The sequence below is a fragment of the Ochotona princeps genome, chromosome 10, assembly GCF_030435755.1.
Source record: "Ochotona princeps isolate mOchPri1 chromosome 10, mOchPri1.hap1, whole genome shotgun sequence".
In the NCBI taxonomy this organism is placed as follows: domain Eukaryota; kingdom Metazoa; phylum Chordata; class Mammalia; order Lagomorpha; family Ochotonidae; genus Ochotona; species Ochotona princeps.
Window position 1 is genome coordinate 29779492 of NC_080841.1, and position 25072 is coordinate 29804563.

General features: G+C 41.1%; 1 protein-coding gene across 1 annotated transcript; it reads left to right on the forward strand.

The window, feature by feature from the left end:
- The first annotated feature begins 7729 nt into the window (after positions 1-7729).
- FAM177B (family with sequence similarity 177 member B) lies at positions 7730-12336 on the forward strand. The gene is made up of 4 exons (XM_004578618.2): positions 7730-7972; positions 8551-8617; positions 10781-10878; positions 11861-12336. The coding sequence occupies exons 1-4, from the start codon at positions 7805-7807 to the stop codon at positions 11993-11995; spliced, it is 468 nt and encodes a 155-aa protein (XP_004578675.2). The 5' UTR covers positions 7730-7804; the 3' UTR covers positions 11996-12336.
- The last annotated feature ends 12736 nt before the right edge of the window (positions 12337-25072 follow it).

Genomic DNA, 25072 nt, shown 5'->3' on the forward strand with positions numbered 1-25072 from the left:
GCAAGGAACAGCTATGGCTTGTTTATACCTTTATTTATTTGTAATTCACATTTTTCCACATGATTTCATGTCACTGTTTGCACACCCCTCCCAAGTATGTGTACACACACACACCACTGGAGAGAAATGATACCAAAGGCTGCTTATAGCAGTACTACCCCTGAGGCTGAGCAGTGAGATTTGAGATGTCCTGTCCTTACTCTCACCAAGATTTTGACTTTTAGAAAAAGAAGACAGAAGCAGGAAGGGGCTGCCAGAGGTAGCCCAGGCTAATGGTGCTAATTAGCTCCTGTGTGATCTCCCAGCACTGGTACTTAGCTGAATTTTTATCTGGGCCATTTGAAAAACATTCCCTAGATAATTGAAAGCTGAACACTAGAAAAATGACAAGGTGTGGAGCTAATGTGTTAAATTCTTGGGACAGTTTGAGTAAACAAGGCAAGTGGAGGTGCATGTTGAACTTAAGAGTGGAGAAGCCCCTGAGCCAATGAGAGCATTGTTTGGACACAGCTCAAGCTTCTGACTCTGCGTCCAGCCAGGGCAGATCTGTGAAGTGGCAGTGCTGGCTCAGTCACTGGTTCATGCCACCCACATGGGAGACCTGGATTGAGGTCCCAGTGTCTGGCTTGTTCTGGTTCAGTCCTGGCATTTGGTGCTGGTTCAGTCCTGGCATTTCAGGCCTTTAGGAAATGAACCAGTGGACGAAAGATAAACATTTAAAAGCAGAAAATACAGTGACTGATGTATTCTTATTTTTTCATTTTATTATACAAGACCTTATCCTACTCATTAAAATGAAATATATAACTATTAGAAGATAACAGCAATCAAGATAGGTGTAAGAACCACTCACACTGTTGGGGGCAACACTGGGAGGGAAGAGAGAGAGGAGAATGTGGAGTATGTATGTTCAGACACATGCTGAGGAGGAGAAAACCAAGGTCAGATGTGAGGGGTGGCTGAGGATGGAAAGGGAAAAGAAGGTTGCTGTGCGGAGAAAGGTGGGCAGAAGCTTGCCCTGAGGTGAGCTAGGGAACAAAACTGAAGGAGGGAAGAGCAGCCAACACCTGGTCCCTGCTGTCCATGCCTGTGCACCGGGACTGTGGGAAGAAGGCCAACTCAGAGAAGTCCAGTGAGGTGTACAGGCTTGTGTTCCGCTATGAGGACTTGGGCTTTACACTCCCTGAGACGGGAACTTACTGTGGTTTTATATAGAGGAGTGATAGAATCTACCTTAAAATTCAAGTGTTTGAATGTAGACTAGGGACCCAATGAGGAAGCTGCTGCAACAATGCAGGTGAGAGATGGTGGCTTACACTAGGGTGGTGGTGGTGGACTGGTGAGATGTATTAGGGTTCTGGAACTATCCAAGGGGATTACATGATGGATTTAATATGAAGTATGATTAAAGGACAGGAATTCAGAATGACTGCACTCTTTTCAGCCATTCATTGAGAAGGGAAGACTGCCAGAGCAGTAGAGGAGCACTGTGTGGGCATGTGTGTATGATTGGTGCAGGGAGGGGAGCTTGCACTGAAAGGACAAGTGAAGATTGAGATGAAGTAGGAGTGACATGCCTATTGAACATCGAAGAAGGGCTGTCAAGGTGGCAGTTGGAGCTGTGAATCGAATTGAGGGGACAAGTGTGACCTGGACAGTGTACATGGAAGTCACCTGTGCAGATGGGAAATAGTGATGGTCATCCGCCCAGAGCAGGAGGCTCCATCGCTGAGATGATGTAGTCTGCTAAATTACATTATGTACTTATAAATTATCCCGGGGAACCTAGAGTTGGGGCTTATAAGAAACAAAGGGGAAAAAAATCAAAGAATTGAATTGAAGCAAAAAGCTGGTTGTGAGGGTGGGTGTTTGGCACAGCAGTTAAGGCACTCCTTGAGATGCCCACATCCCATACCTCAGTACTTGGGCTCAGGTCCCCATTCTGTACTCCCAATCCAGCTTCCTGCCAGTGTACACCCTGGGGGACAGCAGGTGATGGTACCAATACTTGGGCCCCTGTCACCTTCATGGGAGACTAGGATGGAGTTCCGGGTTTCTGGCTTCAGCCTGGTCCAGCCCTGCCTGGCTCTTGGAGATAGAAGACTGATTTCTTTCCTTCCTCTCTCCTTCTCTCCCTCCCTTCCTATGTTTCTCTTTCTTTCTCTCTCTCTCTCCCTCCCTCCCTCCCTCTCTGCCTATGTCTCTCTCACTGCCTTTCAAATATAAATAAACAAAAAACATGTTGCAGGTGGTATCAGGACCTCTGGAAAATCATGAAACATCCATCTCTAGGTATTTGTCATACATATATGTTGCCAAGGCCTTTGTAAATCAAAAATAAGTAGATTCTAAATGGTTCACTATTGAGCGTCCTCTTTACATAGGCACTGTGGTTACAAAAATGAATCTTGCGTAGCATATTCTCAAATGCCCATTAGGTGGCAGAAACACATTCACTAAATCCACTGTGAGCTAGGATTCCATCTGCAGAAAAAAAACAACATTCAAAATGTGCTGTGAGCTGAGTTGGTTTCTTTACATCTTTCTCCCTCCCTAAAGGCACTCTAAATTTAAAGATAAGTGTATATGTCTCTTTAATGCACAGCACTGTTAGGAAGAACAGAGGTTAGCATTTCTAAGCACCAATAGATAACAGTCTAGACTATAATGAAGTAAGCCAGGTGTATGGGAGATAAGGGTGTGAATTCGTATTTCATTTGGATTGGAAATATGAATTTGAATGGTCTTGAAAGAAGTAAAGGCTTCACTTTCAAGTTATTTTTTATTAGAATTTGGAAGGGGACTCAGAAAGTAAGAAATACCTCTTGGAAAACAATGTTTTGGAAGCAACTGTTTGAGCCCTTGACCATATAAGAACTCACTAAATCACAGGTCAATTTCAATTGTCTTGGAAGTCACCTGCTTTTACACTTTGATTACACACCAACTATCAAAACACAGGTCTCTGTGATTTGGAAGTTGCCTCCTTTTCCATTCTTCTTAGAACACTGGTCCCAAATTTGTCTGCACATTGGGATGACCTAGGCAGTTTCAAAAATGACTTATGCTCAAGTCCCATTCAGATACTGGGATTTAAGTAGTTCTGAGGCACTGCATGTTTTTAAAACTCCTCTCAGTTGATTGCAAGGTGCCAAGTTTGAGAGTTGCTGAGTTAAGTTCATGGAGAGTGTGTAAATACAGCACACCTTCCCACAAATCAAACACGTTCCACCCTTTAGACACACAGGAGAACACTTCCACGTCAGCACTGGCAAGGGCTTCGGAGGGCCTTGGCTTAGTTTTACTAACTTAAATATCAAGCAACTTCTAGCAACAGACTTTGTGCTATTTTCAACACCAGATGTAACTAATTTAAGCAATGAAAGAAAAGTTCAGAGGATTTATGTGAGTTACTTTTTCTAAATGTTTTGATGTTTTGATTGATTTCTAAGGGTTCTGATGCTATATGCTTTTCCAACCTTGTGGTCAGGATGCAGAGTTGATGTTACCAAAGTAGAACGGGTGTTTTTTGCTACTTTTGGCATCAAGGTAGATGATAATTCCCCTTCTTTGTCTTATCCAGGCTTATCTGTAATTTACTGGCACTAACTTGGGGCAGACAACGTTGATCATTCACATCTTTCTGGCTCTTGACAAAGTATAACCTCAGCATTCTGCTACTAAGATTTGGCATTGTAGGCATACATACATAAGCACATGTAAATAATAATTTATATGAGCACATATTCCATTTTGGTTTTACTGTCAGTAAAATTTTTTTTAAAAATTTCAACTATGCTAGTCTTCATTTTAACACCTGACTGGTAATTTATTTACATCTCCTGTGATTACTGAGTTACTGGAGTGATTGCCAATCTTCTTTTTCCGATTGTGGTTTTTCCTTGCTCATTTTCTGTCTTGTTTCTCTCCCTCTATCAGTTGGATTTTTTCTTCTATGGTGTTTGAAGCTATGCATTCCAACTCCATCATTTTTTTCTAGTTCTCTTTAAATTCTTACCAACCTATACTAGACAGCCTATTACACAACACTTAAGAGACCCACCTCATATTTTTGTTGCTGTTTACTACTTAATACTGCTTTGTCTTTATACTGTCCTCATCAAAAGTGTGTTTTAAGAATTGTTTGAAAAGCAGAGCAAGTAAGAGTCCGAGACAGTAGGGGCATTCATTCTATCTACTTGTTCGCTTCATCAGTGCTCTCAATTGCCAGGATTGGGCCAGACTGAAGGTCAAAGCCCAGAACTTAGTTTTGTCTCCCAGGTGAGTGGCAGGGACCCAAGTACTTCAGCCCTCACTTGCTGCTTCCCACAATGTGCATTAGGATGGGAGCTGGATTCGTGAGCTGTTCCTTGAATCCAAGCACTCTGGTTGGAAGCAGGTGTCCCAGTGTGATTAACTGCTGCAGTTCATGCTCACTGCTCAACAGTGTTTGTGCAGGCTAAAGTAGTGGCACAGCACGTACAGTTACCACCTGCAATGCTGGAATCCCATATGGTCACCAACTCAAGTCCCAGCTGCTCCAATTCCAGTCCAGCTCCCTGGTAGTGGCCTGGGAAAGCAACAATAGATTGATTGTCCAAGTGTTTGGGACCCTGCAACCCTGAGAGAGATCCAGGCACTTGGCTTCAACTTAGGTCTGACTGTGGTGGACATGCCAGCCATCTGAGCCAGCAGAGGGAAGACCTCTCTTCCTCTCTCTTTCCATATAACTCTGACTTTATAAATACATAAATATTTTTTAAACACCAAAAAGTTAATACTTATTAATATATGTCATTCAGTTTACTAATTTACTCACTTATTACATATGACCCTTCCCTCTGAGTTGGTCTAGCTGCAAGTTTTTGTAGATCTGAACATGTCATTATTTTACTCCTCAGTTGATGTTTAGCTGATTATTGGATCCTTTTTGACATGAATCCTTTGTCCTCTGGTTTCTGTTGCTTTGAACTTGAGTGTTGGTTGAATCATTTTGACTTAGATGAGCAGTCTGCCTTCTCTAATCCAAACTTGTAAAATCTCTGTCATTCTCATTACTATATTTGATTCCATTTTTATTTATCCCTCTTAGCATTGTTTATGTTTATCAGATTTGAAGATTTATGTCTTTCTTCATTTATAGAAAATTCTTAGTCATTACAGATTCAAACATCACCACCTCCATTTTTTCTGTTCATTTCTGAAATTCTTATTAGATATTAGAACTATACAACTTTATCATCAATCCTTCATAATGTTCTTCTTGTTGTTAATTAGTCTGCTCCTTTTGGATATTATATTTTACTTCCTTATGTAGCTCTTTTTATATAGAAACACGCCCATTTTGAGTTCTCCACTGTTCTGTTTTTCATAGCTCTTGGTGAGGACCCTCCTGATGGTTTCACCTGCTGAGATCTCCTGACAATTTTCTTCCTATGGTTTGTATGATTTTGCCAGAAGCACGTCCTCAACAGGGGGTTGGCTTTAGTGGAGATTCCTTGTACACAGTCTCACTGAAGGCCTTTGCATGGAGGTTTTGCTTTCTGGCTGAGTTCTGTGGGTTACACTGTCCTCAGATCACTCTACTTCACCTTTGTCCTCACACAGTGGGAGCAGTATGGGTGTAGGCCATACACTGCCATACAGTACAGGCTTGGTGTCCCGTTTTTTGTTTTTTTTCTTTAGGCGGCTATTCCCTCCTTTCCCTTCTCTTCTCTTCTTTTCTCCTTCCCTTCATGCCTGCCTGTCCCCAGGCTCTCATTTATCTCTTTAATCACTTCCTTAATGCGGCTATGACTTAATGTTTTTGCTTATTTAATTTTATCCAGCATTTCTATGTGTTTAAAACAGGAAAGGGAATATTCATCAGCTGTCTACCATGTTTGCTAAATAATTTTTAAATATATTAACACTTAGTATATTCCATTTTTTCTTTTTTATTCATATAATGAACAAATTTCCCATATTTCACAGATTTAGGAGCACAGCAATACTTCTCACTCTACCCCTCTCCTGGCTTTGGCCTGGCCCAGCCTGGTTATTGTGGGCATTTGGAAAATGAACTGTCAAATAAAAGCGTTTTCTCTCTCTGTCTCCTTCTTTGTTTTCAAACAAAATAAAAATAAGACTTTTTAAAACTTAAGCCTTGCTTTTCAGCTCCTAATTTTTCAAATTTTTGGGATATAATTGAAACATAATACAATTAACTACTATAAGTATAGAATTTAATTCACTTTAACAAATATATATATATATAATCAAGTAACCACAACTACAGTCGTGATACCCACTGGAACATTGTCATTACCCCTAAAGAATCCTTTTTCCCCTTTGTGGCTAATCTCTTCTCCTTACCTCCTCAGCTCTAACACCTACTACTTGCTTTCTACTACTGTAACTTTGCCTTTTCTAAAATTTCACACAAATGGAATGATATACTATGCAGTGTCTGCTGCTTTCACTGAGAGTAATGCTTTTGAGACTCATTTATAATGTTGCAACTGCTAGTTGTCCATTACTTTTTATTGCTGAGTAGTGTTCCATTGAATTGATAGACCACATATTGTTTATTCATATACCAGTTGCTGGATATTGTGGTTCTCAGATAAAATGGACATGAATACTCACATAAAAAGAATCTTTATGGATACCTGCGTTCAATTTTTCTTGTGTAGATTTCTTAAAGGTGCAATAGTAAGGTTATATGGCAAGTATCTGTTCAGCTTTTAAGAAACTGCCAAACTGTCTTCCAAACTGAAACCTTTTGCATTCCCACTAAAAATGTATGAGAGATTTTGTTGCTTCTCAAATTCCCAACACTAGGTGTTGTTAGTGCTTTTAAATTTTAGTCATTGTCCGAAGTATATTATGGTATCTCATCACAGTTTCAATTTGTGCTTCCGTAAAGACCAGTGACAAGCATCTCTTCATGTGTTTATTTGCCACCTACAAATCTCCTTTGATGTCTATTAAAATCCTTTGCCTGTATTTTAATGAGGTGTTCATTCTTTATTTTTTGAATTATAGCAGTTCTTTAAATATTATGAACATAAGTCCTTCCTGATTATATGTATATTTTGTGCATTTTTTCCTGTCTGTGAAAAGTCAGTACTCTTTCTTTAAATTTCTTTTTTAAAAAGATTTATTTATTTATTTAGGAACGTCAGATATACAGAGAGGAGGAGAGACAGAGAGGAAGATCTTCGGTCCATTGATTTACTCCCTAAGTGGCTACAATGCTCAAAGCTGAGCCAATCCAAAGCCGGGAGCCTGGAGCTTCTTCTGGGTCTCTCGTGTGGGCACAGGGTCCCAAGACTTTGGGCTGTCCTTCACTGCTTTCCCAGACTACAAGCTGGATAGGAAGCAGGGCACCAGGATACAAACCAGTGTCCATATAGGATCCTGGCGCATGCAAGATAAGGACTTTAGTCGCTAGGCTGCTGTGCCGGGCCCAAAAGTCTGTACTTATAAGTAGAATATTGAGAAGTTTCTGCAACCATGGCTCCTTTTCACTGGAAGTTGTGGGTTTTGCAGTGACAACTCAGTAAGGGAAAGGCTGCTGAATTTTTTGTTTCAAGACCCTAAGTCCACATTCTCATTTTTAATAGATCTCGTCCATTTGGTACAGAACTGAACAGTCCTTTCTTGGTTTGAAGAGCTGATGAGATCAAAGCTCTGATTTCTGCTGAACTCTCAATCTTCTTCATCACTGAAAAGAACTAGACACCTTCCAGTCAAATAAACAATGCCTGGGGAAGTCGGTCCTCAGGTGTCCTGTTTTTAATTCCCTGTTGTGTGTTTCCTAATGGAGAAAGATAATTTCCAGCATTTACAACCAGAGAACAGTGGACCTTCCAGCATGACTACTCCCAGAAGAATTATCCATTTTGCTGATGGAGACATCATGGAAGAATATAGCACAGAGGAGGAAGAAGAAAAAGAAGAACAGAGCGCAAATTCAGCAGTTGACTCTGTAAGCTCTTATTCTTATCACAATGGGACTGAATGAATGAGAGATGAGCCAGAAAACATTATAGAAATTCTATTTTTACAAAAGAACTGTTTTATTTACTTGAAAGACAGAGTGACTGAGAGAGGAAGAAACAGAAAGACATCCTCCCATCTACTGGCTCAGTTCAAAATGGCAGAAACAGAGCTGTGCCAAGCTGAAGCCAGAAAGTCTACCCTGGTCTCCCAAGTGGGTGACAGCGGCTCAAGTGCTTGAGCCATTTGCTGTGGCTTTTCCAGACACATTTGACAGGGAGCTGGATTGGAAAACAGGCAGCTGGGACTTGAGTCAGCACTGTGATAGAAGACGGTTAGCTGTCTGCACCACAGCACCATCTCCCAGAATACAGTTTGAAGCCAGGTACCTCATCTCTCTGCTTTCTAGATCCATGTATAGGCAACCTATAATTTAGATCATCTCAGTTTTCTCATCTATAAGAGAAAAAAATGAAACTTTTAAAAGTATTTTGAAATCTCTGATTAAGACTATAGATTCATTATTTCTGTTTTGAATTCCTGACTTGATTTCTCTTTTTTCTTCAGTCTAAACTTTCATGGAGGTCCTCTCTACTGTTTTGGGCAGCACGAATAGCAAGCACATCATTTTCCAGTGAGTACTGTTAAGATTTTTTTCTGTCCTAAATATGTACCCATACACCTCATAGTTAGATGGGACTTCCAATGATTTAATCCATTCTGTGGCGTTCTGAGGAGTCTGTGCTATAACCTTCCCAATAGTGTAGACTCACGTCTTTAGGCAGATCCTTCCACTTTCTGCCAGTGCTTTTCAGTAGATTTGTTCAGATGCTGGCCCACATTTTGAAAGCATCTGACAATCTTCCTAGAGTGGACTCTTTTCCTAATAATCATGGCAGATTTTAAAACAAAATTCTTGTATGAAATAATACTAAGTTCTCTCTTTATAACCTCTTTGTATTAAAGACAAACTTTATTGACTCCTTCCAGAGGCATAATAAATGGCACAAGTGGCTATTTGCAATAGATGAAGTATTATATCTTATTTTTCTTGGCACTGGTTTTCTTCAGAGCGTTATTATCAGATTTACATTTGTGTATGCATAAGATGAGATAAAACTACCTCAAGAATTGGGAGAAATGTAAAATATAGCTCTTTGAAATGAATCATTCATTCACTAAAAATATATTACTGAGTATCTCTGATATGTCCATCACTGTCCTGGGCACCAAGACACAAAGGCAAATGAAAAATGAGTTACTGTTCTCAAGCGGCTCCATCGTCAATTCATAATACAGACCATTGAACATGGCCAGGTTCACCAAGACATTCTGAGATCACAATTACCAGAGACGTGGGAGCCAAGAGACTGCAAACTGGGAGACCCAGGCATATGGATGGAAGGGAGCTCCACAAGTATGAGTGGTTAAGGTCAACTTGGAGACAATGCAAATGACCAGAGTCTTTACATTGCAATACAAGAGGAGAAGATTTATCAGATGATTTTATCCTTGAAAGAATTAAGTGTTTTACACCAGGGTGGGAATTTAGTGATTTGGAAGTTACTTCAGGGATCCTACCATGTTCATATATGTTGGCAGAAAAATTCTGTCTTCCAAACAGCATTACATCTCAGTGAGTGCATGATTGTTGGAAGAGGTGATATGTTTTGGAGGGAGAGGAGAGTAAGAGATTAGATTAGGCAGAAAAAAGGAGAACTCAATATAGGGTTGAGAGTAAGCAGAATAGGAACTATAGTAATTTGTGTGTTGAGTTTTGACATAAAGTGGCAAGGATAGTATCAATGTGAAGATAGTTGCCTTGAGGGTTCCAAACAGAATTGTAGTGTTATCATGCCTCCTGCTTAGGGCTTCTAAACTGCAGTAAAGGATACATATTTTATACCAGCAGATGTTGCCCTGATCTCTCCACAGAAACTTTGGGTAGAATTGGAACTCAGGTGACACTGATAATTTTTTCACTTACAAATTTTAACAGATCCTAAGCAAGAAAGCCTCCTAAGTTTTATTCTACTATTTTAAAGATTTCTCTTCTATGCTTCTATGCATTTACCAGCCTTATAGTAAAAAAAAAAAAAAAAAAAACAGAAAAAAGGGATAGGATACTCTAAAAAGAGAAGTCATAGGTTAAAAAAATAGCGTTGTTTTGATGCACTGAACAAAAGGTAGAATAAATCAAGAGACTCACAAGGTTCTATTGTGTGGTGGGAAGGGGCAGGAATTGAAAGACCTTGTGATTTAAAGGGAAACATCTTCAGAAGACATCTAGCAACCCACTTGTCATTCATGCTAAACCCTCGCTCCTCCCTACCCTAACAATCACCGTTGTGCTTGGAGGCACAATGAGGAAACCTTGAACTATTGTTAAGAAGTTTGTCTTCATACATAGAATAATTTTAATCTGAAATATTTCACAGCTGATGCTCAACCAATATGCATGATGATCAAAGAATCTGCTCTGATTGCTCAGGACCTGTACTTTACCTGTTGTTTGGTATTTTGAAAATTCCTCCTGATATATTCACCTGGAAAGTACAGGTGGAAAGTACAGGTGGAAAGTACAGTAACTGTAATCTCATGAAAAAACAAGACTTGAAAAATTTCCTTTGAGCCCTAGAATTTGTTGAGAGTCAAAGGGCATTGACATCTGTCATCAGCCTTGAAGTTAACTGTAGCAAACATCCCTCACTAGCAAGTTAAAAAGTCTTAGCACTTCAACTGATGCTAAGCTTCAATTATTAACTCACTTTATCCAAGTATTTATTCTTTCTTTTAGCATGTGAATTTCTCGGTGGAAGATTTGCTGCCTTCTTTGGTCTCACTCAGCCCAAATATCAGTATGTGTTAGATGAATATTATAGGATACAGTGTAAGGTATGTGATTTCCTGATGGGGACACAGGAGCTCTGAGATGAAAATGGTGATTGTTCCAACTTCAGATAGTGTAGAAATAGTTTTCTTTCTGGCAATTATGGACTACACTTTCTGTGAGTTCCTATGGTTATACTGACTGTTAATTTTTTAAAAGATTTTATTTATTTTTATTGGAAAGTCAGATACACAGAGAGGAGGAAAGACAGAGAGGAAGATATTCCGCCCACTGATTCACTCCCCAAGCAGCTGCAATGGCCAGAGCTGTGCCAGGAGCCAGGAGCTTCTTCCAGGTCTCCCACACAGGTGCGGGTCCCAAGGTTTTAGGCCATCCCCGAACGCTTTCTCAAGCCATAGGCAGGGAGCTGGATGGGAAGCGAAGCCACTGAAATACAAACCAGTACCCACATGGGATCCCGGGCATGTGAGGTGAGGACTTTAGCCATTAGGCTACCGTGCTGGGCCCAAGACTGACTTTTAATTTTTAAAAAAATGTTTTATTTCATGTATTTAGAAGGTAGTAGAGAGAATCGGAGAGACATAGGGAGATGATTGACTCCTCAAATGCCCACAGCTGCTGGGGCCTCAGCCAGGGGCCAGATTTCGATTCCGATCTCTCAAATGGATATCAGGGACACAGCAACTTGAAACCCATTCCCTGGATGTCAGGGACCCAATGAAGCCTTCCAGGATGTACTTTAGCAGGATGTTGGTCTCCAGAGCAGGCATCCCATGCAGTGCTGTGCCAAGTGCCTGCTCCTGATTGTCTTATTTTTTTTTTCTAATACCTCTTGTTTCATGACACTGCCTTCTGTTGGCCTCAGTCCTACAAAGTCAGGGGGTGTCGTGATGTGGTCAGAGGAGGCAGCTGACTAGCAAGCCTGAGATTGTTCACAAAGTTTCCAACACAGACACTTCTACTAGAGAAGAGTTCAGAGGGATTGGATGGTAGAGTTAAGCTTTTCCTGATTTTCCTCCATTGCAGGAAAATGACATGGAAAGTGAAGGCAATGAATCAAAGGCCCAGGACACAGAGGTTCCTGATGAGAAGTGTCACCTGGAAGCTGGAGGCCAAGAGTATGGGACCTGCTACCAAGACAGAGCAAAGGCTGTTCCTTGATGTGATGCATCGTCCAGGAAGGACCACAAGCCTAGGGCCAGTCCATGATGAACAGCAGTGGCTGGAGTGCCACAGGATCTCTGATCATGGGCAACTGGCTACCATTGCAACAGCATCACAGATAGCATTTATGAACCAGGTTCGATCCCAATCTCAGAATTTATTTTCAAGCATCCAGGGTAGCAGGCAATAATGTAATTTTGGATACTTTCTCAATTTAAATTTTATCTAATCCTTTACACTGTGACTCTCTCAGAGGTTCAAGTTCTGATAGTATATTTATGGCTCAGTAGTATAAATTTCTTAGAGAATTTGGGACCTGGAAGTTTGGGGCTAAAATTCTTTGTTCATTGGGTTAGGGTGCAGTGAAGAAGTTCTGTCCCTCAGAATAAAGTTGGGGACCCAACAAAGTCTAACCAGTCCCTTAGCAGGGTTTGAAATAAGGTGTATATTTTAATTGTGACTGGTTTTACGGTAAGCAAGCATTATTCATAGTCCTGTTACAATATTTGTATAAAAATCTTTTAGAATTAAGTGTATTTTCCCAATACAAATTAAATACATAAATACATAGTGTAATCTCTAGAAAGAATATTGTTTTAAAACGTGGATGGTTTTCTCATTTTTTATCCAACAAATTTTCAAGACCTGGGAAGAATAAATATGGAAATCATGGCCAAAGAGCGCAAGTTGTGTTGGGTCAGTGGTGATGGTGATACTGTAGAATCACAGGACTTAGAGCCTTGAGTTCAAGTTTCAGATATTTCATGTACCAGTTGTGTGATTTTAGGCATCCAGATTTCTGAGTCACCATCTTTCTTTTATTTGTTCCTCAATGGTTATTTTCAAGCAAAATGAGATAATAAATGTGAAAGCATGTCTAACACTGAAGATGTTTGTTAATACTCGAATAATAGCATTTTATTGGCTGTTATTTTGGTGATCCACAGAAACCATATCTGATGGAATTCAGGCTTTTGTTGGGCTCAACCCACACTGACTCTAGGATTGGTTGTGTGACTTGGTTGGGAGAATCCGATGGTAGCAGATGGGATGCAGGCAAGCATTTGTACCCCGGGGCTTGTCTTAAAAAACTTCATGTTCTTAAGCTTAAACTGGGTTTCCAAAGGAAGAGAGGCAAGAAGAAGAAAGCCCTCCCACCCACGACAGGATAAAAGACCATTTTACATACCCAGCTCCACCCCAACTCTCTGACAAATGCAGTCACATGATGAAGCTTCTGCTACCCTACATGGAGCAGGTGAACCATTCAGTTTAGCACAATCAACTCTCAATTGTGAGAAATAATATCATGATTGCTTAGTGTTCTGGAGTGGTTATGGAGTCATATGTGATTGAAAACAGCTCTCTGGAATTAATTTGATAATAAATCAATCACAAAAGTAGGCCTGGAGTATAAAATGTGATTAATTGGATATAGTAGGAAGACATGGATTGTGTCGCACAAACAAGAAACTCCAAAACCTATTGGTTTAAAATAGCAAAAAAAAAAAAAAAAATGTATCTCTTCCTCATGAGAAGTTCACCATTGGTTGAAGGGCCTTCCCAGGGACAGTTTCTCCAGGTGTTGACTCAGTGGTACATGCTCACATGATCGTTATTCCCCAGGTTTATTTGTTCATTCATTCATTTATTTGTAAGACAAAAAGAAAGGGAGAAAAAGAAAGAGAGGTGGGTGGGGGCTTGGAGAAAGAGAGCTTCCATCTGCTGGTTCATTCTTCAAATGGTTACAACAGCCACATCCAGGCCAGGCCAAAGCCAGAAAGCAGGAATTCTGTCCTGGTCTCCCATATAGGTGGCAAGAGTCCCAACTACTTGAGTCATCGTCTATTATTTTTCCTGGGTTAGAAGCGGAGTAGCTAGAGCTCAAAACTGGCACTCTGAAATAGAATGCTAGTGTGGCAAGCAGCAGCTTAACCTATGGCAACATGTGCAGATCCCTGTGTCTTTGGTCTTCTGGGTCTTTCGTCCTGTGGGACTCTCAGGGGTGACGAAGCAGAGGCAGAATGAGGGGTTAAGCAACCAGTGGCTCTGCTAAGAATGATTCCTGCCGCCTCCACTAGGCTTCTTTCAGCAAAGCCAGTTTCATGGTCATAATCAAGTTTTGGGGGTGTGAGCCTTCTGAGACAGTTCAGAAAATACTTCTTTTTACTGACAGATAGATGGATAATAGAGTAGAGAGTCAATATGGCTATTGGTTTAATGTCAGCTCTGCTGCCTCTTTTTAACCTAGTATTCCAATGCAAAGTACACAGTGTTCTTATTTACAAAATAAGTTTAACATAGGAAACAAATCCAATTTAACCAGAACAAAAATAATTTTGGGGGAAAGACAATGAAGTGTCTTACGAATATTAAGGACAGAAGGGTACCAAGGAATTCTAGAACATCCTAGCCAGCAAATAGCTAAGCAGGTGCTTTTCATTTCTCATCCTTCTGGCACATGAGGAAAAAGACCACTGTCTTGCTCTTTGAGATTTATGTGACTGGAATAGTGACCTTCAGTTCTTTTTCTAGACATATATGGAATAGAATCTAATAAGCATTTTTATAAGGTAATCAATTCCTACTTCAATCAACTGGGACCCAGCGGGGAGGAGTTTTGTAGTAGTGGTGGTGGGTGTTGGTGCAGGACTTACTTCTGAGTGAAGGTGGCTCTGAGAAAAAGGGAACTCAAATGATGCAGCAGTTAAGACACCACTTGGGACACCCCATCTCATGTCAGAGGGCCCAAGTGCCCAATCCATTCTCCTGCTGAGGAAAGCCACAGATAATGGAAAAGACTTGCTCATCCTTCTAGGAGACTCGGGCTTCTAGATGTGGCCTAGCCCAGTCCTGGCAATTGTGAATGTTTGCGGAGTGAGCAAGAGGATAGAAGATCTCTCTTCTCTCTGTCTCAGCCTCTCAGATAAGTAATTAAATAATCCTGTGCAAATGGTTTGCTGGAAGTTGAATTAAAAATGTTTATTCTGGGGCTGGCACCATGGCATACCAGGTTAATCCTCTACCTGTAGCACCTAGATCCCATATGGGTGCCAGGTTGAGTGCTCCATGCTGATTCAGCCATCAGGGTCTTCAATTTACTAAGGGGAATATTTTTCTATAGTATTAGTCATGTGTCTTCTAAAGCAAAGACGTTTAGGCTCCCAGAAAATGATTTAAGTCTCTTACTCACACATCCATCCTATTTTGCCCAAAACATACAATGTCAGATTGACTTAGTAGGAAGGGTTTTATCCCCAACCACACCCCATAAGCAGAACCAATACTCCCCTAGCCACACTGTAGATCCTGACCTAGTCCTTGTCACCAGTATAGACTCACCCTCCTTGCTGGTAAGGTTCATCTTGGGCCGTTAGTATACTTTTATGCTGCCTAGCTTTGGTAAATATGCTCTCAATCTCTCCTAACTCATTTTTATGGCTTTGAACTTTGGAATAAGTTTGAGTCTTTTTCCTCTCAGAAATCATCTATGTCCCTTATAAATTAATGGATGCTAAGCAGTGTGTGGAGAAAATGCATTTCCCAACTCTCTCTGGCAGCTTCCAAGATTCCATGATTTATTAGGAAAGGGGTAAATAACTCCTGCCAAGTCAGAAATACTTCTGGTTAGACAAGTTACCTAACGGAAAGTTTTTTGAGCTAATAACCCCAATTTCAATAATTCTCTAATCATGGATGTTTTAGGTTTTATCACCACTCCAGTGTATGTAATGTGTATAAATGAAAGTCCAGTTTGCTGATTCTCTTTCCAAAGATGGGTCACACAAATTTTAACCTTCAGAGTGGAAATTCAGGTAGGCTGCAGTAATCAGAGATGCCGTTTGGAAAACGCACACATGCATGTCTTCCTTTATCTCTATGCATAAAACACTTACACATCTTTCTCTGAATGAGCAGCCTGCCAAGAACTGCTTGGGTCTTTTCCATCTTTACAGGCTAGAGGTGCTCTGCCATGCAATTATCCTTGCATGCCTTTCTGTCTTCAGCCAAGCTGTACCACCTCCAGCTGAAAGATATAATTATTTCCTAGACCTACAGGAAAATGAACCCAACCACACTTTCAACCATTTTCTTTCTCAAGTACCTTATGAAAATTTGCCAAGAGCTGATAAATGGGTAATCAACTTTGCAGACAAAATTGGAGAAATGATGAGCATCTTTGTGGGAAATTGTCCTTGTAAGTCTTAATTTGGGAGCAAAAGGGGAGTGAGTAACATGGTACTATTAATCTAAATTTAATTTAGGGAAGGGCACTATGTGCACTGTGAAAAACAATGAAGGACATCTCACAAATTACTTAAAAGAAGATAGATACAGGACAATGGTGCCATTGACAGAAGCCTAGCCTACTATGACACAGCATCATCCCTCCCCTCATTGACATTTTTTATGTGCAAAAATATTAATGCTTATTTTAAGCAACTTGCTGAAATAGCCGTCTTTCCTCTTTGGCTGATCTGATGTTTAGTTTCATGTGTCAACTTGGCTAGGCTCTAGTTCCAATTTATTTAATGAAACATTAATATAGATGTTGCTGTGGATGCTGTTTGTAGATGTGGTTAACATTTATAGTTTAGTTGACTTTAAGAAGATAGCACTCTCTGTTTGAATATTTGTTCCCCTAAACTCAGAAGTTTGACCCCCAAGTCTTACATTCCTGGTACTAAGAGGGTTGGAACTTAGTCCAGTTGTGGCGCTTGGAGTTGGGGCCATTAGGCAGTGGTTGTTCGGCATGTACTGTAGAGCCTTTATGTTTAATCCTGGTGATAGTAACAGACCACATGGGCATAGACATACACATTTCTTGTCCTTTGCCAAGGAATGCTGTGTGCCACCTCAGGGCTCTGCCAATAGGAACATTATCACCAGGGGCCAAACCAGTAGGCTATGAGCTTCCAGAGCTGCGAGCAAAAGGAAACCACTTCTTATGAAGCTAGTTGCATCAGGTATTTCATTATGGCAAACAAAAACTGACTAATACGGATTACTTTGAATCATTGGACTAATTCAATCAGGTGAAGATGATTGGCCTAATATAGTTGAAGGCCTGGAGGAGCAAAACTGAGATTTTATGGAGGGAAAGAAATTCTACTTCAAGATTATAGTATCAAATCTTGCCTGAGTTTCCAACTTCCTGGCCTATCCGAATGATGTCAGACTTGCCATCCCCTATAAGTATGTGAGCCAATCCTTTGAAATAAATCTGTTGAGTTTGTTTCTTTGGAAAACTCTGATACAGCTGGTGTCCAGTAATTGTTTAGGAAGTTAGCACTACCATATTTAGTGAGCTCTTACACAGGCCAGTTCGCCACTTGGACCATTATGCAATGCTTGGGACAGAGTTCTCTGCTTCAGGTTGCTTCATATGGCACAGATTTAAACACACGTAAATTTACATTCTCATGCAAAAACTTTATCTTGGCTTCCTCAGGGTCACCAAATGACGTCCAACATCCTGATGTTTATGAAGAAGTATCTGGTCTTTTTCACTCTTCTTGCAGATTAATTGCAATCACGTAGAACTGCGTAACGAAGAATTAGAAATCCTCCATCAAGCTGGCTGGGAGACCCTGTGTGGATGGAAGACAGGCCCTGCAGTTCCACCCCCGGAGCCTGAAAGTGAATGCTTGGAATCTGGGAAGGAAACATGTCTCGGAGTTTTAAAGGGAAAGCATAGAGACTATCACAGAGTCAGGAAAGCTAGATTTTAGTGCTTTTTTTTCCAGTTTTTAGCTGGGTTACCATAGACAGAGTTGTCCTCAAAATGGGAATATTAAAACCAATAACAACAAAACAACTGGCCTACATAAGACAGACGAGAATAAATCGGGATCCTGTATGTGAATGTACTATTCAAAGCCCTGCTCCAATGGCATATAAGTGTAAATTCTTTCCCCGCACCCAACCTCTGCAATCCCTATGGACAGTACCTCAAAGCAGAAGACTGTACAGTGAGAACATATGCTAAAGCCTATTCTGAAGATTGGCTCTGATTTTATTCCTGCTAGAGGTATGGTTTTATGGAAAATGAAATCCATCACATTCACCTCCCACCCCTAATTTATACAGAATCATAGATGGTTCAGTTTAGCTGCCACTCCTGGGATATCTCATTGTGTGAAAAATGCATATATGGCCCTAGTTTTCCCCAGGAAAGTTGGAGCTTGGTAAGATACAATGTCACACCTAAGGCAGCTAAAGCAAGAGAGGATTGTACAAGAGCATATGAGACATGATCAGGGGTCCAAGAGTACCCCAAGGTGCACATCCTCGGCTAGGGGGATAGGACCCCATGGGAAGCAGGAAGACAAAGCGCAAGAAGGGGGGAGCTGCACAGCAAGCAAAGAAGAAGACAGAGGCAGTGATGATCAGCTTGAAAGGAAGAGACATTGGTTCACAAGAGCTGCACGAAGAGCTCTGTTTCTATACAGAGATCTCTCAGAGGTCCCCGACCACTCAGCAACTAATTTGGTCTACCCGCTGGAAAGGTTGAGGAGGTTTGGCAGGAGGGCTTCAGCTCTTCCCCCAGCCAGCCACTTAGAGAGAACTTCCTGCCAAGGGAGGGCAGCACAGGACACACTAAGTCCCCAACTCTCTGAGCCTGTTTCACAAAAGTTCCACAGATCACCTCCAGCGCAGTCAGAAACCCAAGCTGCTGGGCAGCACACTATATAAGGAGTTATGAAAATTAGATTCTAGGTCCTGACTTGGCCACTGAAAGGTTTTCTGACCTTGGAAACGTCATTTCTGTATGTGGTTTTCTAATGTATGAAATGAAGGACTTTGAGCCAAAATAGCTTTAGTCCAAGTATGTTATTTTGCATATGAGCAAGTTTTATACAAACCAAGAAGATCTGAGTTTGTTTAAACAAAAAATGAGGAGAGCATTGTTGTTACTGATTTTCAGAGTGCTTAATACGCTTATGTGCATCATTCAGGTCCAAAAATCAAATACCGTATATAATGCTTCCCAGGATATTTGGTCGTAAAATCACTTGTGCATGGAACATTTCAAGAAGTCTAAGGAACTTACTTTGAGACATGCTAAACCAGATCATCTGTAAAGTTCCTTTTTTATTCTAACATTCATATTCTGTACAGCTGGAATGGTACCAAGACAATGGATATTTGCTAGACATGTGAAGTAATGCTCAAACAAGAAACATTTTTTTATTTTTTACCAGCATATCGTTTCGAGTTTCAAGTTTTCTATTTTTTTAATGGCATCACCAGTTTTGCTGTCAGCCAAGCTGGAAATCTCAGTACTTTAGGGGTAAACTTGACTCTCAGTCATTAATCTATTTTTGCAAACTCCTGACAATCCATCCTTTGTGGTAACTCTACAAACTCTTGGAAATGTCAGCAATCCTACTTCCAGGCTTTGCTGATAAACCTGTTTCTGTAGTGTTGCTTTTACTGGAAGGAATACTGAAAGTCTCTGTAGCTAACAGAGGGCATGAGAAGTCTCCCCTCCTGTGTGTCTTCTTTACCTTCCTGCTTTGGGTTTTCTTCTGAAACACTAATCTAGTGAGGTCACTTGCCTTCTTAAAAGTCCTCAAAAATCCCAGTGTTGCAAAATAAGATTTTAACTTCTCTGGCGTTGTTCATGGTCTAGACCCAACTTATGTTTCCTTTCCTACCTCTATAATCCAAAGCTCCTTGCTTTTTCAAAATTATTTTGCATCTCTGTTCACATAATTTTCTGTCCTTGGGATTGCCACTTCTTATGTCTTCTTCTAAATACACTGGTATCATTCAAGACTCGATCTAACACCACTTATTTGAGCTTTTTCTTCGAATCCTTATGTAGATGTGAGCTCTCCATTCTCAGCACATGGTAAATACCTTTCTCATCTGAAATCCCTCTACTAATGTGATTTGTAAACTTTAGAAAATGGATTTATTGAACATAGTGCTAATAAATGACTGTAACAGATCCAGTCTCATCCCATTTCTTCACTCATTCAGCAGCTGCTTCGTACTGTGTTGTACTTAGGGGAACATAAACACTAAGACCCTACAAGCAATCCCTTGGCTGCCCCATCTGGCTCCAGGTCATTAAGAGGCCCGTAGGGAGAGTCCAGCTCACACCAGCCACATACTTCCTGATCTCTAATGAGTAGAATGAGAGCACAAGCCCTGAGTGGTGCTACTGAGGCCTTCTTCTGCCCAGGTGGCAGGCATTCTCTCATTTGAGATCTTTAGTGGTCCTTAAAACCCAACATTAAAAGACACCTGCCCTTTGATCAGACCTCTAAAGCCTCATTTTCAGATTCCTCCTATGAAGGCACTGGAACAAGCCTGCACGAAACACCCCACAAATCCTGGTACACTTTTCTTGAGTATTATTTACCATAACCTTCATGAAGTGTGCAATAAACATAGAGAAGTCCCCAGTGCTGAAGGCTGGAAAGATGTGGCAGGATGATAAATCAGCTTTGATGATGATTTCAATGGATGATAATTTCTTGCTTCCACAGAGACTCCACAAACACAGCTGTCAGAAGTGCATTGTGAAAAAAAATCAGATGCTAATTAAATTAAATTCCCACTAGAATTAAGGCAGCAAAGCATTTGCCTTGTTTTCTTGCAGACTGGGTCTCTAAATCAGGACAGCTGGAGCGCTAGCATTTCAGGTATGTGGAGGAAACAGCTGCAGCAAAGCGAAGAACTGCCTTAGGCATAAAATCGCCAACAGTAACAGGAAAACAGATGCCATCTTAGAGTACATTTGAGCTGTTAAAATTGCAAATAATCCAGTAACAGCAGAGCTGGACTGGGAAAGAAGAGGTCTGGGTTCTGATGCAAGCTTTGGCAAAACAATTTCACAGCTTGGCTTTGGTTCCTTCTTTCTTTCCAGCTTCTTTGTCTTCTCCTTCCTCCTTCTTCTGAGTGTTTGTCAAGTGCCAGCAACTGCCAGGAAATCTGGGTTCTGAAGACCCAAAAATAAGGAAGACATCCTCCACCCTCTGGGTGTTCCTGGTATTTTGAAGCAACCCACAGATGGAACTCAATGACCTCAGCATCTTCTGGGACCAAAGACAAACTTTGATTAACCAGTGTTGAGGTGAAATCAGGTTTTCTTTTTTTTTCTTTTATTATTATTATTAATTACATTGTATTATGTGACACAGTTTCATAGGCTCTGGGATTCCCCCCAATCCCTCCCCCTCCCCTTCCCCCATGGTGGATTCCTCCACCTTGTTGCAGTATTACAAATCAAATTCAGTTGAGAGTCTTTCATTGCAAGCATATACAAGCAAACAGTCCAGCATCTAATTGTCCAGATACATTCAATGGTTTCTTAGGGAGATCATCTCTGGTCTGGAGGTAGAGCTGGCAGAATACCATCCTGGTCAATAAAAAGCCCCAACTTAACATCAACGACAATTTACAACATTATGGTATTAATTGTCATGGTATTGAATAACCAATATGTTACAAGATGCAAGCTCTCAACCTCATCCTGTGACTACTTCATTGACATTTTTGTTTTGGTTTATATATAACCAGTTTCTATACACCTTAAAATGGCTATAGGGTACTATTCAGCTGCCTTGTGTCTATCCTCATTTTAGTATTTGGCAGTCCATAGCGTTGAGACATAATTCTGCTGAACCAGGCGGATTTTAGGATAGTCTAAACTAGCTTATAACTCTAGCAAGGCATATGACAACAGTTGAGGTGTAGAACTGTTTTAGGAGGGAAATCTTCCATTCCCCAGTGAGGAGTATCTAATCTCTGTGTCCTACCTAGTAAGGTATATGTGAATCCACACTGACTGTTTCCTGTCTGGTTCTAAGCTTTCCTTATTGTTCTCTGTCTATTCTGATTGTGTTTGTTTGTTTATTTGTTTTTGGGGAGGGGGCTCTGGAGCGACCCTGATGGTCCTTGCCAGAGAGGATGGGGATCCAAAGTTGGAACTAAGTAAAGACCAGAGAAAGCTCCTCTCCCAAGTCCCGAAAGAAGTTTTCTGTTCTTCTGTGTCTACGGACCACTCAGGGCTCCTAGCTGTTGTTCCAATGACCTTGGATCCTATGAGGAAGGATTTGGGCTTCTTCCATCCCATGTGGTAGATCCAAATGGGGGTGGGTGACCTCAGAGTCCTAGGCCTCCAAAGTCACTCCATTTCCCAGTGGTCTCTTTGGCAGTTGGAATTTAGTTCTTGGTGCCCATACTGATAGCCCTTCTTGTACATCCAGGGGTCTCCAGAGTTGGGATACAAGCCTCCTCCTGTCCACCTGCTCCACTCTGGGGTTCCCCCGCTCTGTGCATATGACCTCCTGTTAAGAGGTTGTCAGGATAGCTTTTGTCTCCCCCTATATGTCGTTGTAGTTTTATTATTGTCTAATGCTGATTCAAGTCTGTTATCTATGAGTTACCTGTTTTGTTCCTGATAGGTTATATTTCACGTCATCCTCACATACTCTAAGGAGATGGGAGACTTCTCTGCCTTCCTGCCCCATTACCGAGTAACATGTTTTACAATTATTTGATGTAGGTCATAAGCAGTCTGACTCACACTGGCTGTTGGTTCATTGGTTACATCACAAAATCATTGCATTTGGTACAGGCTATCTGAGGTAAAATCAGGTTTTCAGAAATGTGCCCTAACTGAGTGGGATGCAGAAGACAATGGCTGCCCCAGGCTTCAATTTTGAGAGGACAGTTGGAAATCGAAGCACACACAACTGAAACAACATTTATAAATCACCTAAATTGTGTAGATAAGTATTGAGGCTGGAGTTTAGAGAAAGAAGTCACTCAATAAATGCTTTTTTCCCCCACTTACTCACTCAAACATTTGCTGAATGTGTACTATATGCCTGTTTCTCTGTGCTGGAGACACCAGACAGACAGTTTCTGCTATCAAGGAGCTCATAATTATTTGGAGAGGCAAATGCAAACAATGGAAATTATAATAATAAAAAATTGGGCCCGGCGGCGTGGCCTAGCGGCTAAAGTCCTCACCTTGAAAGCCCCGGGATCCCATATGGGCGCCGGTTCTAATCCCGGCAGCTCCACTTCCCATCCAGCTCCCTGCTTGTGGCCTGGGAAAGCAGTTGAGGACGGCCCAATGCTTTGGGACCCTGCACCTGCGTGGGAGACCCGGAAGAGGTTCCAGGTTCCTGGCATCGGATCGGCGTGCATCGGCCCGTTGCAGCTCACTTGGGGAGTGATATCATCGGATGGAAGATCTTCCTCTCTGTCTCTCCTCCTCTGTGTATATCTGGCTGTAATAAAATGAATAAATCTTTAAAAAAAAAACAGTTGTCTCAGCAATGATACAATCATGAAAACAGGACACACAGAACAAGGAGGCTTCCTTTAAAAACAAAGCACCTCAATGGACCTGGCATTGTAGCCTAGTGACTGAAGTCTTCAGTTTGCATGCTCCTGGATCCCATATGGGTGCTGGTTCATATCCCGGCTGCTCTGCTTCCCATCCAGCTCCCTGCTTGTGGCCTGGGAAAGCAGTCGAGGACGGCCCAAAGCCTTGGGTCCCTGTGCCCACATGGGAGTCCCAGAAGAAGCTCCTGGCTCCTGGCTTTGATCAGCTCAGCTCCGGCTGTTGCGGCCACTTGGGGAGTGAACCAGCAAGTGGAATATCTATCTGTCTCTCCTTTTCTCTGTAAATCTGACTTTCCAATAAAAATAAGTAAATGTTAAAAACGAAGCACCTTAAAGTACAATGAAAGTATTCTGCTTCCTCCATCCTTTCTATTGTCTCTAGAGTTTATGTCCATCTATCACTCTGTGTCAGTGTTCTACAAGTAATTATGTGTGATGTCCCTGCTTTGTACAAGATAGCTCCTGGCATGTGAGAGCGGTATCTTTCACAAATGCAATCTAAGGCCAATGATCACTGACTCAAGAATATATTATGTTATAATAGAAAAGTGGAAAAACAAATCAGCATATTCATATAATGGGAAGCAATGTGGCAATTAAAAAGAGTGTGTCTCTGATAGACACAACAAAAAGAATAAATCTCAAAAACATGTAAAGGGAAAAAAGCCTTAAATAAGAACATGCATGTTCCACAATTCCATTAATATAAAGTTCTATGATAAGAAAAATTAATATATGGTGGAGAAAAATTACAATCTCATCAATTGGTAAGGGGTACAGGGAACTTTCTGGGGTCATGGTTCTATATCTTTTTTTGTTTTTAAAGATTTTTATTTTTATTACAAAGTCAGATATACAGAGAGGAGGAGAGACAGAGAGGAAGATCTTCCATCCGATGATTCACTCCCCAAGTGAGCTGCAACGGGCCGGTATGCGCGCCGATCCGATGCCAGGAACCTGGAACCTCTTCCAGGTCTCCCACGCGGGTGCAGGGTCCCAAAGCATTGGGCCGTCCTCAACTGCTTTCTCAGGCCACAAGCAGGGAGCTGGATGGGAAGTGGAGCTGCCGGGATTAGAACCGGCGCCCATATGGGATCCCAGGGCTTTCAAGGCAAGGACTTTAGCTGCTAGGCCACGCTGCCAGGCCCATAGTTCTATATCTTGAAATCAGTTCAGATTATATGAATACATACATATATATATATATATATATTATATTCTGGGTTATACAATGCATACTTAAGATTTGTATATTATTTAATGTAAATTTTATCTCAAACAGAGTAAGAAGCAAATACTGAGCTCTAATTAATTATCAATATGATGAAGTAGTTAGAGAGAAATGTAAGTAAATTTTATTTACTTATCCAGAGGCAGAAAAAAAGAAAGAATTCCTATTTGGTGACCCACTTCTCAAATGTCCACAGTGGGTGGGACAGGGCTAAACTTAAGCCATGAGCTGAAAACAATCCAGATCTCCTACATGGATGGCAGGAACCCAACCATGTGAGCCATTACCTCCTGTCTCCCAGGAAGCTGGTATCAAGAGCCAGAGTCCAGACTCCAATATTGTTATTCTGACATGGTTCACCAGTGTTCTCACTGGCATCTTAACCACTAGACTAAGTACATGCTTTTTTTTTTTCTGTAAATTAATAAACCTTTATTCACATCACTGGGTCAGATGACAATTTTATCAAC